The 15815-nt window shown below is 44.9% G+C and overlaps 1 protein-coding gene and 1 long non-coding RNA gene across 2 annotated transcripts; one reads left to right on the top strand and one right to left on the bottom strand.

Moving 5' to 3' along the window:
- Positions 1-214: 214 nt before the first annotated feature.
- Positions 215-15813, top strand: BPHL (biphenyl hydrolase like). The gene is made up of 7 exons (XM_083624019.1): positions 215-507; positions 2479-2582; positions 4681-4847; positions 8654-8807; positions 11544-11675; positions 14300-14423; positions 15423-15813. The coding sequence occupies exons 1-7, from the start codon at positions 230-232 to the stop codon at positions 15508-15510; spliced, it is 1047 nt and encodes a 348-aa protein (XP_083480145.1). The 5' UTR covers positions 215-229; the 3' UTR covers positions 15511-15813.
- Positions 6277-8645, bottom strand: LOC310767243. Its single transcript, XR_014550789.1, has 3 exons — positions 8205-8645; positions 6771-7466; positions 6277-6401 (listed from the first exon to the last, which is right to left on the bottom strand). It is a non-coding gene; the product is annotated as an uncharacterized lncRNA (long non-coding RNA).
- Positions 15814-15815: the final 2 nt, after the last annotated feature.

Below are 15815 nucleotides of genomic sequence, written 5' to 3' on the forward strand. Positions count from 1 at the left end.
CAACAAAATGTTGATTTTTTTGTGTTGAATATATGCTATATGGTAATTTATGGACCTAATAGGTATCTAAAGCCATTTGCACATAACAAAATCCAGTTGTTGTTTTTCCTTTAATATTTTTTGCCCCCCCCCCAAGAGAGTGGGGCCCTAAGCTATGGCTTGTTTAGCTTATAGGTAAATTTGGCACTAATTAAAAGCCAAAACAAAAACAAAAGCCTCCGCACTCCAAATGGGTCGCCTCAACCTGCCTAATAACGATAGGGCCGGCCCTGATTCTCCTGCCCGGTTGCGAAATCGGCGCCTGTTAACCCTTCGAGGATCCTCTCGGTCCCCCGTCCTTCCCTTAGGAAGGCGAAGGCGGAGCCACCGCGCGGCAGAAGCAGAAAGGGCCATGGCTCGGCCGGGAAGCGGAGGGCTCTTGCTGCGGCGCCGTCTCTCCCAGCTCTCCCGCTCCGCGCAGTGGGGGGCGACGCTGCGGGTCTCCCAGGCGCCGGCTGCTTCCTACGGGTAAATTCCCTGTTGAGACGGGGAGGACAGACGAGGCGGGGGAGGCTCTGCAGCCTCAGCGACTCAGAGACGGGAAGGCGGGGGAGGGACTGTGCGCGCGCGCAGTCGGTGGCTTCCGACGACCACGGGGCGGTGGGCAGAACGTTGAAGGACGGGGGAGGAGAGCCGTGCGTGCCTAACGTGGAAGGTTAGAGAGCATAGCGCGCAGCCCGGTGGTTCCCAAACTTTTTTTCTCTGGGCCACACTTTCTGCATAAAGATTTGCTCGCGCCACACCGATATTATTTTAAAATTTAATTTAATTTAATATTCATTTAATATTTGTTTGTTTGATAAGAAATACATCAGAAAACAAAGAGAAATAACTCCTAGCCATAAATAAATAAAAAATATTTGCAGATAGCTCCGTTCTGCACCCCCTAACATAAATCCTGGCCGCGCCCAGTGCACGGCTCCTTTGATCACATGATCACGGGACATCCAGAAAGTACCATGTGAAAACAGCACAGTTGCAGAAGAACAGGAATCCTTCGCAAGATTTGATTATAAGCAAGCACCATATGCACTATAAGTAGCTGAACGAGAGCTGCGAGCTTGCAGTATTGCAGTTGTTGCCCCTGCGATTCGGTTTTCCTTCCCAAATAAACACATAAAGCTGGTTCAGTTGCTGGTATCGCACTTCCCCGCTCCCCAGACCAATGTCTAGATTAGTGGATCCATTATCTTTTTGTGCCTTTGTTAGTCATTAACTCAACAGATTGGTTTCCAGCTACATAGAAGCAAAACAGCAGATACTGACTAAAAGAAGGGAATTGGGGGAGGGAATGCCATGCTGAGCGTTTTATTGGAAGCTCAGGAGAATATTATGCATTCTGGGTTCCATTCCTTAAAGAAGTATGACTCCAGAACAGGAGAGTTGGAGTCCAACATTTATCTGTCAGGGGAGCCTGACAGAACCCTGGGAGCGATGTTTTAATAGAACTCGAAATGGTTGCTCCGTTCCTTTAAGAGTATCAAATCTCAGTTTTACTTTTTTCTGTACGTATATGCCTATTTAATAACTAAAATACCAGCATGCAATTAGTAAGTGACATTACTTGCTTCACAGTGGGATGTAATTGATAGTTCTGAATTTGGATTGTAAGGAGATCTGTGTGGGAGAAGAAACTCAGATCAAATGAGGCTGAAGAATTTGGTTTACCAATGTTGCAAAACGCACTGATGTTCCTCATCTTTTGTAGAGTACAGTCATACCTTGGGTTGTGCGATTTCGGGTTGCACACCGCGCCGAAATCGGAAGTACCGGAACAGGTTACTTCCAGGTTTCAGCGCTTGCGCATGTGCAGAAGCGCTAAATCACGCTTTGCACATGTGCAGAAGCACCGAATCCTGACCCGCAGACGTGCGCAGGTTGCGAACGTGCCTCTCGCACGGATCACGTTCGTAACCTGAGCGTCCACTGTACCCAGATTTTAAGTCAACAATCCCGGCAGTTAAATCTGTTCTGGAGTTCTCCTCTGACCCCCTCTGGAGCAGATTTGTAGAGGGGGGGGATGCACAGAGAAAGGAGAGGGGGGTCCACTGCACAAACAAAATCCTTGCACTTACAGAACCACTTCACTGGATAGCAGCATTCTGTGTTTCCATGCAGGAGGATGTTTCATTTGTTTATTCCCCAGCAGCTGAAGGCCCATCCTCCTTCAAAAGCTGGCAAAGCACTGAGTAAATCTTTCACAGTCTGCTAAAAGAACAGCCTCAGACCACAATTCTGTTTTTCTAATTTTTGGCAACCTCACTCCTATCGTAGAGAACAAAAAATTCCTTCCGTACCTAAAGTGCAAACAACCACACTTTATCCTTCTTTCACTAACAGCATCAGTCTTAACAGTAAGACTGGGCAGTCTGATCCTCCAATTCAGGTGTTATAAAGCTAAAATGTTATTTGTTGGGGGGGGGCTGATATTTCCTCTAGGACTTCAGTAACCTCAGCTAAAGTTGAAGTGAATGGCGTCCGACTACATTATCAGCAAACGGGAAGCGGAAGCCATGCTGTCCTGCTTCTCCCTGGAATGTTAGGTTTGGATATTTTTGTCTTACGTCTTTGGTCTTCGTCTTATGTTTGTGGTCTTTCTCGGTGATGTTCTTTTCCTCAATAAGACATATATACACAAGAACCAGGCTTACTCATACCATTCACACTCTTATAGAGTGGCAATGATTTTTTAAAAAATCTTGTAAGGAGCTAAGAACAACTCAGTCCACCAACTTTTTCTCACAGTGGTCACCCAGACCAGCTGGACCCAAGTACAACTTTCCCCACTTTTGATTCACAGTCATCCTGCCTCAGACAGTGGAGATTGAGCATAGCCATCATACAGAAGTAATCCATTTTGTACCTAAAATATAAGACGCCTTCTGTGCCACTTATTTAATTCAGGAGTGTTCACGGACTTCTACATGTTTGTTTACCTATTTAGGCCAAATATGCAGTTTTTAAGAATGTAGAACTAGAACTGGATTTGAAAGAGGCATTGCTTGCCTGGGAGTAGAGACGTTTTTCTTGCCTCTGGTCAAACAGGTGTTTGCAAGGATGCCAAAGGTGAAAAGAGGATGACAGGTGTGCAGGTGAGGAGCAGCACCCCTTAATTCCAAGCTGCTTTCAATTCTCCGCAAAAGCTATTGCCTCATCTCTTATTTCAACATAGAGAGGGCTAGACAAAGGCATGGAAGAGAAGGCTTTTGATGGTTGTTAGTCATGAAAGATAAGGACCCAAAGCTAAGGTGGCACTGTGGGTTAAACCACAGAGCCTAGGACTTGCCGATCAGAAGGTCGGCGGTTTGAATCCCTGCGACGGGGTGAGCTCCCGTTGCTCAGTCCCTGCTCCTGCCAACCTAGCAGTTCAAAAGCACATCAAAGTGCAAGTAGATAAATAGGTACCGCTCCGGCGGGAAGGTAAACGGTGTTTCCGTGTGCTGCTCTGGTTCGCCAGAAGTGGCTTAGTCATTCTGGCCACATGACCCGGAAGCTGTCTGCAGACAAATGCCGGCTCTCTAGGCCAATAAAGCAAGATGAGCGCCGTAACCCCAGAGTTGGTCACGATTGGACCTAATGGTCAGGGGTCCCTTTACCTTTACCTTAGTCATGAAAGCTATTGCTCTGCCCCCACAGTTAGAGACCCTAAGGCTTCTGTGCTGAGAACCACAGGAGGGGAGAGGGCTCTTGCACTTGGGTCCTCAATGTGAGCATCCCATGGGCATCTGATTGCCCCATATGAGAACAAGATGTTGGCTGTGATGGGCCATTGGGCTCTTCTTATGTTCTTATGCACATATCCCACCATATGGTCTTCCTTGATGATGAGAGTTATCACGCAAGCTACACCTGTTGAATTCCCCCCTTCTCCACAACTATCAAATGAGTCCTGACCTCTCTTGCACCGAGCCACTACAGTGTAACCAAGAACAATTCTCAGAACAAGTCTGGTGCATTGGACAACATTTCCCTGGTCAAAAGGTGTCCTCATACCATTGATTGTAAGCATATGGGGGATAGATATTAAGTACAGTGGTACCTCGGATTACAAACACCTCGGGTTACAAACACTTCGGGTTACAAACACTTTGGGTTACAGACTCCGCTAACCCAGAAGTAGTGCCTCGGGTTAAGAACTTTGCTTCAGGATGAGAACAGAAATCACGCTCTGGCAGCACAGCAGCAGCAGGAGGCCCCATTAGCTAAAGTGGTACCTCAGGTTAAGAACGGTTTCAGATTAAGAACAGACCTCCGGAACAAATTAAGTTCGTAACCAGAGGTACCACTGTAAATATAGCTGTTGGGGCTTAATTTCCAATTGCTCATCATTGTAAGAGAGTATCTGTGACTGTGGTCAGTAGTTGCAGGATATTATGTCAGATCTGTAACTCCTTGAGCAGAGAAAGAAAGACACAAAGTTGGTTTATTGGGTGGTACCCATAAGGCAGAGTTTCCTTTTAAACTTAAAATGTGCATACCAGTGCTATTTTTCTGGAAAAAGAGGTGCCAGAACTCATCATTGTTCTCTTATAATGGCAATGGCGCCCACCTGAGAGGTGCTGGAACTGAGTTCCGGCTGAAAACAGCAATGGGCATAACGATTGTCTGATTTGGTGCAATTATTTCACCTATTTTTTGTAGGGAGTGGCCAGACCGATTTTGGACCACAGCTGAAGTCGATGAACAAGCAGCAATTCACACTTGTAGCCTGGGATCCTCGCGGGTATGGAAAGTCAATCCCCCCACTTCGAGATTTCCCTGAAGATTTTTTTGAAAGAGATGCAAAAGATGCTGTGGACTTGATGCAGGTAAATTTGTCCTCCTAAGGAACACCCTTTGGAGAACTGAAGTAGACAACTGGATCGAGGCGGGTCAGGACTGCTGATCCTTTTAGATTTGTCAGCAGCCTTTGACATGGTCGATCATGATCTTCTGGACCACCGCCTCGCAGACGTGGGGATACAGGGCATAGCCCGTAACTGGCTGTGCTCTTTTATCTCTGGTCGGGGACAGAGGGTGGCACTAGGGAGGGAAATGTCGTCGCGCCACTCCTTGGTGTGTGGAGTGCCACAGGGCGCAATTCTCTCCCCGATGCTTTTTAACATCTTTATGCGCCCCCTTGCCCAGATTATCCGGAGCTTTGGGCTGGGCTGTCACCAATATGCTGATGACACTCAGCTCTATCTGCTGATGGATGGCCACACCGACTCGGCCCCGAACACACTGACCAGATGCTTGGAAGCTGTGGCTGGATGGTTTCGTGGGAGCCGATTGAAACTAAATCCTTCGAAGACAGAGGTCCTATGGCTAGGTCGGGATGGCATGGGGATGAGGGACCAACTCCCTTCTCTTGCGGGGGCCCAATTAGTGCCATTGCCTTCCGTTAAGAGTTTGGGTGTAATCCTTGACGCCTCCCTTTCCATGTAGGCGCAAGTTACAGCAACAGCCAAGGCGACATTTTTCCACCTTCGCCGCATCAAGCAGTTGGTCCCTTACCTTTCCCGCCCCGACCTGGCCACAGTGATCCATGCGACGGTCATCTCCAGGCTTGACTACTGTAATTCGCTCTACGCGGGGCTGCCCTTGAAGCTGTCCCAGAAACTCCAGCGGGTACAGAATGCTGCAGCGAGGCTCCTCACGGGGTCTCTGCCATGGGAGCATATTCACTCAGTGCTTTTCAAGATGCACTGGCTCCCGGTGGAGTACAGGGTCAGATTTAAGGTGTTGCTTTTGACCTTTAAAGCCCTTCACGGCCTAGGACCCTCGTACCTACAGGACCGCCTCTCCTGGTATGCCCCACGGAGAGCCTCAAGGTCCATAAATAACAACACTCTAGTGGTCCCAGGCCCTAAGAAAGTTAGATTGGCTTCAACCAGAGCCAGGGCCTTTTCAACTCTGGCTCCGGCCTGGTGGAACGCCCTGCCTCATGAGACCAGGGCCCTGCAGGATCTGATTTCTTTCCGCAGGGCCTGTAAGACAGAGTTGTTCCGCCTGGCCTTTGGCTTGGAGCCAATTTGATTCCCTCCCTCCCTCTCTTTCTTTTTTCTTTTCCTTCTCCTCCTGCGATGAGGCTACATTTTAATATTTTAATGTTCCATTATTTTAATGTTGTATTTTATTTTTGTTTTTAAGTTGTAATCATTCATCTTGTTTTTATTATTGCTTGTAAGCCGCTCTGAGCCCGGCTTTGGCTGGGGAGGGCGGGGTATAAATAAAAAATTATTATTATTATTATTATTCCCTGGGATTTTAGAATGTTAGTTGTGGGAGTAAACACAGCAAGCAAAACTTTTATTTTTTTGAGCCTCAGAGTTTGTGGCTCGGAAACTATGAAAATGATTAACTGTTTAGTAGCAGGATACCTCTGTTACAGGGATGCGGGTGGCGCTGTGGGTGAAACCACAGAGCCTCGGACTTGCCGATCAGAAGTTCGGCAGTTTGAATCCCCGCGACGGGGTGAGTTCCCGTTGCTCAGTCCCTGCTCCTGCCCACCTAGCAGTTCGAAAGCATGACAAAGTGCAAGTAGATCAATAGGTACCACTCCTGCGGGAAGGTAAACAGCGTTTCCGTGCGCTGCTCTGGTTTCCCAGAAGTGGCTTAGTCATGCTGGCCACATGACCCGGAAGCTGTACGCCAGCTCCCTCGGCCAATAAAGAGAGATGAGTGCCGCAACCCCAGAGTCAGTCACGATTGGACCTAATGGTCAGGGGTCCCTTTACCTTTACCTTTACCTCTGTTGCAGGATACCTCTGTCTCGTTTTTGCTTTAGCAACCTATTCCTTTCAAAGACTTCAGCTTAATTCCTTTTTTAAAAACTCACCATATAGCCTATTCAAACACAAAAACAAGTGTAAGGTATTCACACCCAAATGCATGCCACTAAAACTTTTGGTTCATTTGCATGTAATTGAAGGAAACAACTTAAAGAGGTACATGGTAGGGGGTGCCGAATCTTTTTCTCTCATAGCTCTTAACAGCCAGGCTTACTTCTGGAGAAAAACACCTTGAGGAACACAAAGAGGATTGAGAAGAGAGAAAATGAGGACCAAATGGGTTGGCCTAAATGGTTAAGGCAAAGAATTTTAGCCCTACAATCTGGTGACCCAATTAATCTCCCCTCCACCTCCAGAATGAGCATAGTTCTTGCCCTAGCATGTGACAATGAACCCTCAGAGGATGTTCTAGTAGCCTTCATACACACCTACCATCATGGCTTGGCACCAACCATCATGACTGAAGTGGCAGGCCTCTCTGTGCTTCGCAGAAGCATCTATCAAGATTGGCACCCTATGAGGCAAGATGTATGGGCTACTCTCACTCAAAGCACAAGGGGATGGCTGTCATCCCTACTGTATTTTACTTTTACAAAGGTTTGGCTATTACGTTAGATCACGGTTTCCCAAATTTGGCTCTCCAGCTGTTTTGGACTACAGCTCCCATCATCCTTCCCCCCCCTCAATTTTTTTTAATTGATTTTCCACATATATGACAAAAATAAAAAAAATAAAAAAAACATTACAACACAATAAACTAAACACAAAGAAAATTTGTTTCTTCAAATCTAATTCTTGTTACATTGATAACTGACTTCCTCATATCCCCTCTAACAGAATTTCATTGTATCACCTGTGTAACAGTTCTCCCAAATCATATTTCTAATAAAATTAACTTTCATTTACTATCTTCTTCTCTTTTATTAATATTCTAGTCATTAATATTTACTACCACAAATTCTTATTCTACCCCTACGCCTATTTGTTACTTCCAAGAATTTTCTATTTATCTTATATTACAATATTTAGCTAAATATTCTTTAAATTTCTTCCAATCCTCATGTATCTCCTCTTCTTTCTGGTCGCGGATTCTTCCAGTCAGGTTGGCCAGCTCCAAAAAGTCTAACATCTTCATCTGCCATTCTTCTGTTGTTGGTATCTCTTGTGATTTCCAATTTTTGGCTAATAAAAGTCTTGCCGCTGTAGTGGCATACAAAAACAGTCTAACATCTTTTCTGGGCAGTTTCAATCCTATTATTCCAAGTAGAAAGGCTTCTAGTTTCTTAATAAATGTATTTTTCAACATTTTTTTCAACTCATTATAAATCTTTCCCCAGAAGTCTTTCACCTTAGGACATGTCTACAGCTCCCATCATCCTTATCTAGCAGGACCAGCAGTCAGGGATGATAGGCATTGTAGCCCGAAAACATCTGGAGACTCAAGTTTGGGAAACACTGCTTTAGATGGTCTGGAAGAAGGGAGCTGCCTACCCTTCTTGTAGGTTGCCAGGATACAATATGGGAGTGGCTAATCTGTGACCCTCTAGATATTGCTGGACTACAACTCCCATCTTTCCTGACCATTGGCCATTCTGGCTGAGCTGGTGGGTGCTCAAGACCATCAACATCCGAAGGGCCACAAGGTAGCAACTACTGATCTAGCAAGCCTCCAGTACCATAGATGAAATTTAGTAGGTGCAGCATAGCCAAACTCCCATCACTTGTAAATTCCCTTGATTTCGGTGGGGAAGGGTTGCTTCTGAAGAGACTTGTGTCTTCAGGTAAAGCCATCCAGATGTAAAAATCAGTTATTTCCAGTTTGTTTCCCTGTACTAAACAAGGCACTGAAGTTTAAGAAGTTCTCCTTGCTGGGATGGAGTGACGGTGGAATAACAGCACTCATTGCTGCTGCAAAGAATCCAACTCTTATCCACAAAATGGTGGTTTGGGGAGCCAATCCCAGCGTTTCAGAGGAGGACGTGAAACTTTACAATGGTATGTATCAGATGAATGTAGAAAGGGTACGTTGAAGTTTTTCTTTAATTTTCTTTTCTAAACAACCATAAACATTTCAAAAATTGAAGTAATGTAAGCTTGAAGAATTCACGATTCAGCTATATTCGTACCTGTCAGAAAGGAGGCTTGGTTACTAGATGTGAAACTTAATGCTCCAATATAATAAAAATGCATTACAATGAAAATATTATAATGGTCTATTATACAAAAATCTTTTCCCACTGTACTCATAATTTATGTGAGGAGAAAATGGATTATCCACCTTTTCAGCTCCCTACAATACTTGCTGTTTTCCCATTAAATAGTTAACGATAAATCAGAAAAATATTGCTTTGCACCAGTTGAATAAGCAGCAAATAGAATTAAAAGCCTTCTTGAATCAAGTATCATGGATTGTGGTTACAAAAAGAAGAAAAAAATGTTTTAAGGAACAGTTGAATTGCTCTTGAACAGAAATGGGGGGGGGGGGCAGGGAGCTACTATAATTAACAACCCTGCAGAAAAAGAATTCAATTTAAAACAAAACATTTGCACATTTTGCTGCTACATGAAAATATAAACTCTGTAAAAACTTAAATGTGAGAGCTTCTAGCAGTGAGATGAGATCTTAGGATACTGCTGTATTGTTGCTGGTGCTTTTAGCTTATTCATAAACGACCAAGCTGAGCAGTGAGGCAGCCAATATGCTAATGACATCCAATTATTCGGGGTAGTAAAGACAAAAAAAAAAAAAAACAGGATTGCAAAGTGAACTGTATTTATCCAAAATGGATGAATGGATAAGAAAATGCCAAGTGCAACTCAGAGTAAGGGTCAAGTGAAGTACTGTGGAACAAAATATCCTAACTTCACATTATACTGGGATTGCCATATGTCCAGAAATTCCAGGACATGTCTCTGATTCAAGCTCTGGCGCAGCTTGTGTTCTGCTGCAGCCACAAGTGGTTTGGGCTTGGCAGCAGCAGACAGCATGGGGCCTATTGGGTGAATGCCCCCCAAAATCTCAATAACTATTTATGTCTGGATTTTGACCAACCCTACATTATATACTGGTGGGGCCCGAGCTAGCAGTTACTGACCAAGAAAGGGATTGAAGGATGTGAGGGAAAGCTCGATTTAAATGCTGATTCTAAGTGCTGTGGAAATGGCAAAATTCTAGTTCGCAAAAGAGATTGAAAATGCTGTTACCAATGCCTTTATACCCACCTATGGTGCAGACAGCCTTGGAATACTGTGTACAGTTCTAGTTACTGAAGTGAAGATAGGATACAGTAGAGTTGGAAAAAGTGCAGTCAAAATGATTAGGAGTGGGGCTAAATCCAGTCCATTCTGGGGAAAGGTTATGATGTTTGGTGCCTTTTAGCCTAGAAAAAAAGGTGAGTAATGGGGGCATAATAAAGATGTATTAAAATTATCTGGAGAAAGTGAGTAGAAGTTCTCACTCTCTCTCAAAATACTAGAATAGAGCTGGATTCATGTTTACTTGTGTGAATCAATTTGCATTGACCCTGCCTACCGCTGGCATGAAGCTCTAAAAAGTTAGCCATGGAAGGGCATTGAGGCGCTTGGGCTGCAAAAGGTTCCCCGCTCCCCCATAATAAGACAGGATTTTGATACTTCTTTTAATATACACATTTCCGCCTGGAGGTGGTTGGAGGATGGATGGCAGCTAACAGATTGAGGTTGAATCCTGACAAGACAGAAGTACTGTTTTTGGGGGACAGGAGGCAGGCGGGTGTGGGGGATTCCCTGGTCCTGAATGGGGTAACTGTGCCCCTGAAGGACCAGGTGCGCAGCCTGGGAGTCATTTTGGAAGCACAGCTGTCCATAGAGGTGCAGGTTAATTCTGTATCCAGGGCAGCTGTCTAAAAGCTCCACCTGGTACGCAGGCTAAGACCCTAACTGCCCGCGGACTGTCTCGCCAGTGGTGCATGCTCTAGTTATCTCCCGCTTGGACTACTGCAATGCACTCTACGTGGGGCTACCTTTGAAGATGACCCGGAAACTGCAATTAATCCAGAATGCGGCAGCTAGACTGGTGACTGGGACTGGCCGCTGGGACCAGTGGCGTAGCGTGGGTTGTCAGCACCCGGGGCAAGGCAAGTAATTTGCGCCCCCTAACCCATGGATTTGCGCCCCCTAAGCCGTGGATTTGCGCCCCCTAACCCATGGATTTGCCCTAACCCCAGATGTTGCGCCCGGTGCGGCCCGCCCCCCCTGCACCCCCCACGCTACGCCACTGGCTGGGACCACATAACACCTGAGAGATCTGCATTGACTCCCAGTGTGTTTCCAAGCACAATTCAAAGTGTTGGTGCCGACCTTTAAAGCCCTAAATGGCCTTGGTCCTGTATACCTGAAGGAGCGTCTTCACCCCCATCGTTCAGCCCAGACACTGAGGTCCAGCTCAGAGGGCCTTCTGGCGGTTCCCTCATTGCGAGAAGTGAGGTTACAGGGAACCAGACAGAGAGGGCCTTCTCAGTAGTGGCACCCGCCCTGTGGAACACCCTCCCTTCAGATGTGAAGGAAATAAGCAGCTATCCTATCTTTAAAAGACATCTGAAGGCAGCCCTGTTTAGGGAAGTTTTTAATATTTAATGCTGTACTATTTTTAACATTTGATTGGGAGCCGCCCAGAGTGGCTGGGGAAACTCAGCCAGATGGGCGGGGTATAAATAATAAATTATTATTATTATTTCATTCTCTTGTCCGCAGCTATCCGTGATGTTTCAAAATGGAGTGAAAGAGCCAGGCAGCCAATGGAAGAAATGTATGGCCACGATTACTTTAGCAAAACCTGCGCAGCCTGGGTGGATGGAATCTCCCAGTTTGCACAAAAGCCAAATGGTAAGAAATCCTGCAGCTAAAAAGAGATAGAGAGGCCGGCAATGATAAGCTTTATGTCTCCGCCCTGTTTTGTTGCATTTCAGTTCACTATTGTCCATCGCTGTATCTCAGAATCATATTTATCCACAAACGTTCTTCCCAGGAATCTTCCAGCATTTAAAAATTAATGCTGACTTTGTGTGATTAGAGGGAAAACAAATGCAATCATTTAAAAATAACTGAAATATTACAATGGGTCAGATTTAACTAATTTGTTCCATTAGCAAAAGCCTACACAAGGACTTCCATTAGCACAATGGAGGCTTGTCTTCACTTCCCTCATGATCCCACTTCTCAAATTGGCTTGTAGGGTCAGGAAAAGCCCCAGAGCGGCACTGAGGAGTGGGCAGAATGTCCTGTCAGAGCTGAAATGTTTGCACTGATTCACCTCAGCAGACATTGAACTCCTCCCATAGATTATAGCCGCGTTTCACCAAGTGATTATTTAGATCAGAGCTGAGGCTCTTCCTTTAGCAGCTATGAATGAACTTCCCCTCGCAATTGTGTGTTCCTTTGGGATGTGGGCAGCGCTGTGGTCTAAACCACTGAGCCTCTTGGGCTTGCCGATTGGAAGGTTGCGGTTCAAATCCCCGCGACAGGGTGAGCTCCCGTTGCTCTGTCCCAGCTCCTGCCAACTGAGCAGTTCGAAAGCACACCAGTGCAAGTAGATAAATAGGTACTGCTGTGACGGGAAGGTAAACGGCATTTCTATGTGCTCTGGCTTCCGTCACGGTGTCCCATTGCACCAGAAGCAGTTTAGTCCTGCTGGCCACATGACCCAGAAAGCTGTCTGTGGACAAACGCCGGCTCATTTGGCCTGAAAGCGAGATGAGCACTGGACCCCATAGTCTCCTTTGACTGGACTTAACCATCCAGGGGTCCTTTACCTTCTACCTTTTGACACAGGGCTGCCATGGGATAAACTTTTCAAGTGCAGACTGTTTCTCCAGCTGTCATTTTACCTTCCTTGTCATATGGAATTTGTTTTTTACTGGTAGCAGTTGGTTGGAAAAGCACCATGCTACCTGCAAGGCGAAAGAAGCTTCTGAGCCGCTGAGAGTAGGAATTGCAGGGGGTGTGTGTGTGTGTGTGTGTGTGTGTGTGTGTGTGTAGATTTGGATTGGCAATCCACCTGCAAATGAGGAACTGCCATTTGAACAGTTCTGCAACCTTGAAATAACCGTCATGCTAGCCAGATCCGTACATTTTGCTCGTGGTTCTGCTTTTCTAAGTAAGCAAGCCTGTTGGAACGTCTCGCAGGGGAAATGACACGCTGCCTAATTGCACACAAGGTATTTCTGCTTTTCTACTCCACCTTTCAGAAAAAAATTAACATTCCCTGCTTACCCTTCTCTGCTTAAGCCAATCATTGCCAGTCTTAGTTAAAAAAAGCAATAATCGTTCGAGACTAATTTCAAGGAGCTTTTTTAAAAAACAAAGTTGTTGTTTTTTAAAAAAAGCTTTCTGAATGCTAATGGCTGTTCAGTACATCAAGGACAAAGCGGTCGAATCACTTGGAGGGCACAGAATAGGCTGGCTACAATCTCCTACCCACATATTCTGGGAGCAGCCCCCAATGAACTCAGTGAGACTGACTTCTGGGTAAACCTAGAGCTGCATTATTACTATCCCAGTCCCAGCTGGCGAGAAGCAGAGTGGCATATCAGCCACCACATCCCAGGTTCTGACAACCAGGGGAGAAGAGGTAGAAATAAAAAATTTGCTGCACCGGTTCCAGGCTGGCCTAGCCGAAGGATGTGAGAATTGGTTCCTTTGGGGAATCTGCAAACCTGACACCATTTCTGGCCTTTCTGCCGGCTACCACTTAATGCTTTCCATTAAGACCCACACCCACCCCACTAACAGATTTCCACCTTCACCATAGCCTAACACACACACCCCAGCAATGCAGATCAGGAGATTAGGGCTACTCAGATTATTAGCCACTGTTTAATTTCCTGATGACACTTTCTCAGTGTTCCCAGGCCTTGCCAGCACATCTTTTAAACTCCTGTAATGTTGTCCTTTCTTTGTAAACCTGTATATGGTATCAGGGTGGTGTATAGGTCACAGAACTCAGTAAATTGGGTTATTTGGAACCTAATTTATTTTGTGTGTGCATTAGCTGAGTGCCTGCATTAGCTGAGTCGACATATTTAACTCAAGATTTATAAGTGCCGACACTTGTGATGGGGAATAAAAGGAAACAGAAGCAAACTGCCCACAAAAGCAGAATAAAATTCTGACCCATATTTTTAAGTACAAATATCAGTACATGCTTGAACAGGTTGTCTTAAGAATTCAGAACTAGATGCTGAGAGAAGGGGGAAGAAAACCCTGGCAATTTTGTCTGAATCAGAGAGACTGGCACTCATGGAATTGCTCCCATTGTAGTAATTCCTGTTGCTGATCCAGTTTCTACTAAACCATTTTTTTTGCAGCAAGAAGAATCAACTATTTCACTTCCTTTGCAAGGAGGAAGTAGGTGGTGTTAGCATCACATTTCCCCAGTGAAGCATATTACCATTTCAAAGTAAATAAATAAGGAAATTATCTTGACATTTTTTTCCACTTCCCATCCCCAGGCAGTATCTGTCAGTCTTTGCTGCCTCATATTCACTGCCCAACGTTAATAATCCACGGAGAAAAAGATCCCTTGGTTCCACGCTTTCACCCTGAATATCTTCACAAGCATATCAAGGGTTCACAGTAAGTCTGTTTTTCTTGGGGAGCTGGGCAGGAGAAACTAAAGCTAAAAATTATGTGAACAGATTAAAAAGCTTCTCCAGTTGCTCAGAACGAACCACTTTGCAGGCTTCTGCAATCATTGGAAAGAATGCTTCCAGCCACAATATTGTAGAAATACTCACAAGCAGACAGATCCATCCCATAGGAAAGATTTGTGCACAGTAGATGCAATTTCTGAACGCAAGTAGAAAGTGCAACTTTCATTTCGCAATTTTCCGCAATTCAGCAAAGCGTCTGGGGTCAGTAACTTGAGATGGAAGCTCAAGGACCTGCTTCCAAAATTAGACCCTGGTATCAGGAAGTTAGAAACTGTTAGCAACAGTTTCAAAACTCTAAATGCTGCAAGTCTTTAATGGGACATGGTACAATGGAGGCAATCTATTCTATAGCAGCTACAAAATAGCTGTCTTGAATGCTCTGCAGTGAATAGCGCAGTGATGTCATACTTCAAATGAACCACCTTGCTAAAACAATCCTTAAGGGATCATTTTTTAAAATCCAGTAATTTTGTAGAGATAGCAAGACAACGAAGACTGCGAGCTTAAGTTTTACTGAAACTTGTTTCCAAATTTGCCCACATCGGACAAGCACATAAGCCTGACAATTCAGTGCTTGCTTTGAATGTTGAAATGGCCACAGCAGCTCATAACACTTTGCTATGACATGACTCCTCTGCGGTCATGTCCTGCAGATTATGTTGCTTCTTTTCATAGAGGCTTTTTTTATTTTAGACATGTCCATTTGAAAAAGATGAGCATGGACCGGGAAATAATTGTAGCATGCTCAAAGTCAGACACCTCCATGATGCTTTGAGATATCAATTCCAAATATGAAAATACAAATCTTTCTAGCAAGTTGGCTTCTTGCATGCACTTGGGCAGAGTGTAGGTTTAAGTAATAAATGCTTGCCGTGTTTCCTGTACACCTAGAATTTATGCAGTGATTTTTTGTTTGTTTCAGGTTGCATTTGATGCCGGAAGGAAAACATAATTTGCACCTACGCTATGCAGACGAATTTAACAGAGTGGTGGAAAAGTTTCTTCTATGAAATGCTGCCAGTTGTTACTGAACCACCCTGAGATCTATGGGTATAGAGCAGTGTAGAAATTCAATAAATAATAATAATTGATAAGCAGCAGTTTCTTTGCTGTTCCTACTCATGGGGTGGACAGGACGATAAGTCCACTTTAATCAGCTTCATCTGGTATGGGGGAGAGAAAGGGAATCAAATTTCTTTCTGTTATTGCACCAAAGTTGTAACATGCTTCTCATGTCAACAGTTTGGCTGTATCTTAACCTTTCGGGGTTTTTACACTTAAATGAGCATTAAAATCTGCCTTTTGGCTATTAAGG

The sequence above is a fragment of the Podarcis filfolensis genome (genome assembly GCF_964270895.1).
Source record: "Podarcis filfolensis genome assembly, chromosome: 7".
Classification (NCBI taxonomy): domain Eukaryota; kingdom Metazoa; phylum Chordata; class Lepidosauria; order Squamata; family Lacertidae; genus Podarcis; species Podarcis filfolensis.